Here is a 1163-nt window from a genome sequence, read left to right as displayed (position 1 = left end):
AAAGAAAGAAAGAAAGAAAGAAAGAAAGAAAGAAAGAAAGAAAGAAAGAAAGAAAGAGAGAGAGAGAGAGAGAGAGAAAGAAAGAAAGAAAGAAAGAAAGAATTGAGGTTAGTTGAGTGTGGTGTATCTGTAATTCCAGCTACTTGGGAGGCCCAGGTGGGAGGATGGCTTGAGCCGGGGATTTCCAGTCTGCAGTGAGCTATGATCACATCACTGCACTCTAGCCTGGGTGACAGAGTGAGACCCCATCTCAAAAAAATAAAAATAAAGAAGTGAGGCTGGGCGCGGTGGCTCACGCCCGTAATCCCAGCACTTTGGGAGGCTGAAGGGGTGGATCACCTGAGGTCAGGAGTTTGAGACCAGCCTGGCCAACATGGTGAAATCCTGTCTCTACTAAAAATGCAAAAATTAGCCAGGTGTGGTGGCGAACGCCTGTAATCCCAGCTACTCCGGAGGCTAAGGCAGGAGAGTTGTTTGAAACTGGGAGGCAGAGATTGCAGTGAGCCGAGATCCTGCCATTGCACTCCAGCCTTAGGGACACAAAAAAACCCCATCTCAAAAAAAAAAAAAAGTGGGTTCTGAGGGCACAACTGGGTCCCCTTTCTCATCCCTAACCAGACTCCAAAAGACACCCCCGCTCCCCTAGAACCCACCTACCCTCTACCCTCTATTCTTGCCCTTGCAGGTCCTGCCCCAGAAGCTGCCGGCACATCCACGCCTGAAATGCGGCGCTCAGTCCTGGTCAGGAACCCAGGCCACAAAGGCCTGAGACCCGTTTATGAAGAGCTTGACTCTGATTCCGAGGACCTAGACCCCAATCCTGAAGATCTGGACCCGGTTTCTGAAGACCCAGAGCCTGATCCTGAAGACCTCAACACTGTCCCGGAAGACGTGGACCCCAGCTATGAAGATCTGGAGCCCGTCTCGGAGGATCTGGACCCCGACGCCGAAGCTCCGGGCTCGGAACCCCAAGATCCCGACCCCATGTCTTCGAGTTTCGACCTCGATCCAGATGTGATTGGCCCCGTACCCCTGATTCTCGATCCTAACAGCGACACCCTCAGCCCCGGCGATCCAAACGTGGACCCCATCTCCCCTGGCCTCACTGCCACCCCCCAGGTCTTGGCCAGCAGCCCCGCGGTGCTCCCCGCCCCCGCCAGCCC

General features: G+C 54.3%; 1 protein-coding gene across 1 annotated transcript in view; it reads left to right on the top strand.

The window, feature by feature from the left end:
* The window catches only part of ZNF358 (zinc finger protein 358), an 8144-nt gene that overhangs the window by 3453 nt on the left and 3528 nt on the right, over window positions 1-1163 (top strand). The window contains exon 2 of the mRNA XM_011982059.1: window positions 686-1159. Coding sequence (XP_011837449.1) covers window positions 724-1159 — 436 coding nt within the window. The 5' untranslated portion in view covers window positions 686-723. The remainder of the gene's footprint in view (window positions 1-685; window positions 1160-1163) is intronic.

Source organism: Mandrillus leucophaeus, unplaced genomic scaffold (genome assembly GCF_000951045.1).
Source record: "Mandrillus leucophaeus isolate KB7577 unplaced genomic scaffold, Mleu.le_1.0 Scaffold234, whole genome shotgun sequence".
In the NCBI taxonomy this organism is placed as follows: domain Eukaryota; kingdom Metazoa; phylum Chordata; class Mammalia; order Primates; family Cercopithecidae; genus Mandrillus; species Mandrillus leucophaeus.
This window is presented reverse-complemented; position numbering and strand designations above follow the sequence as displayed.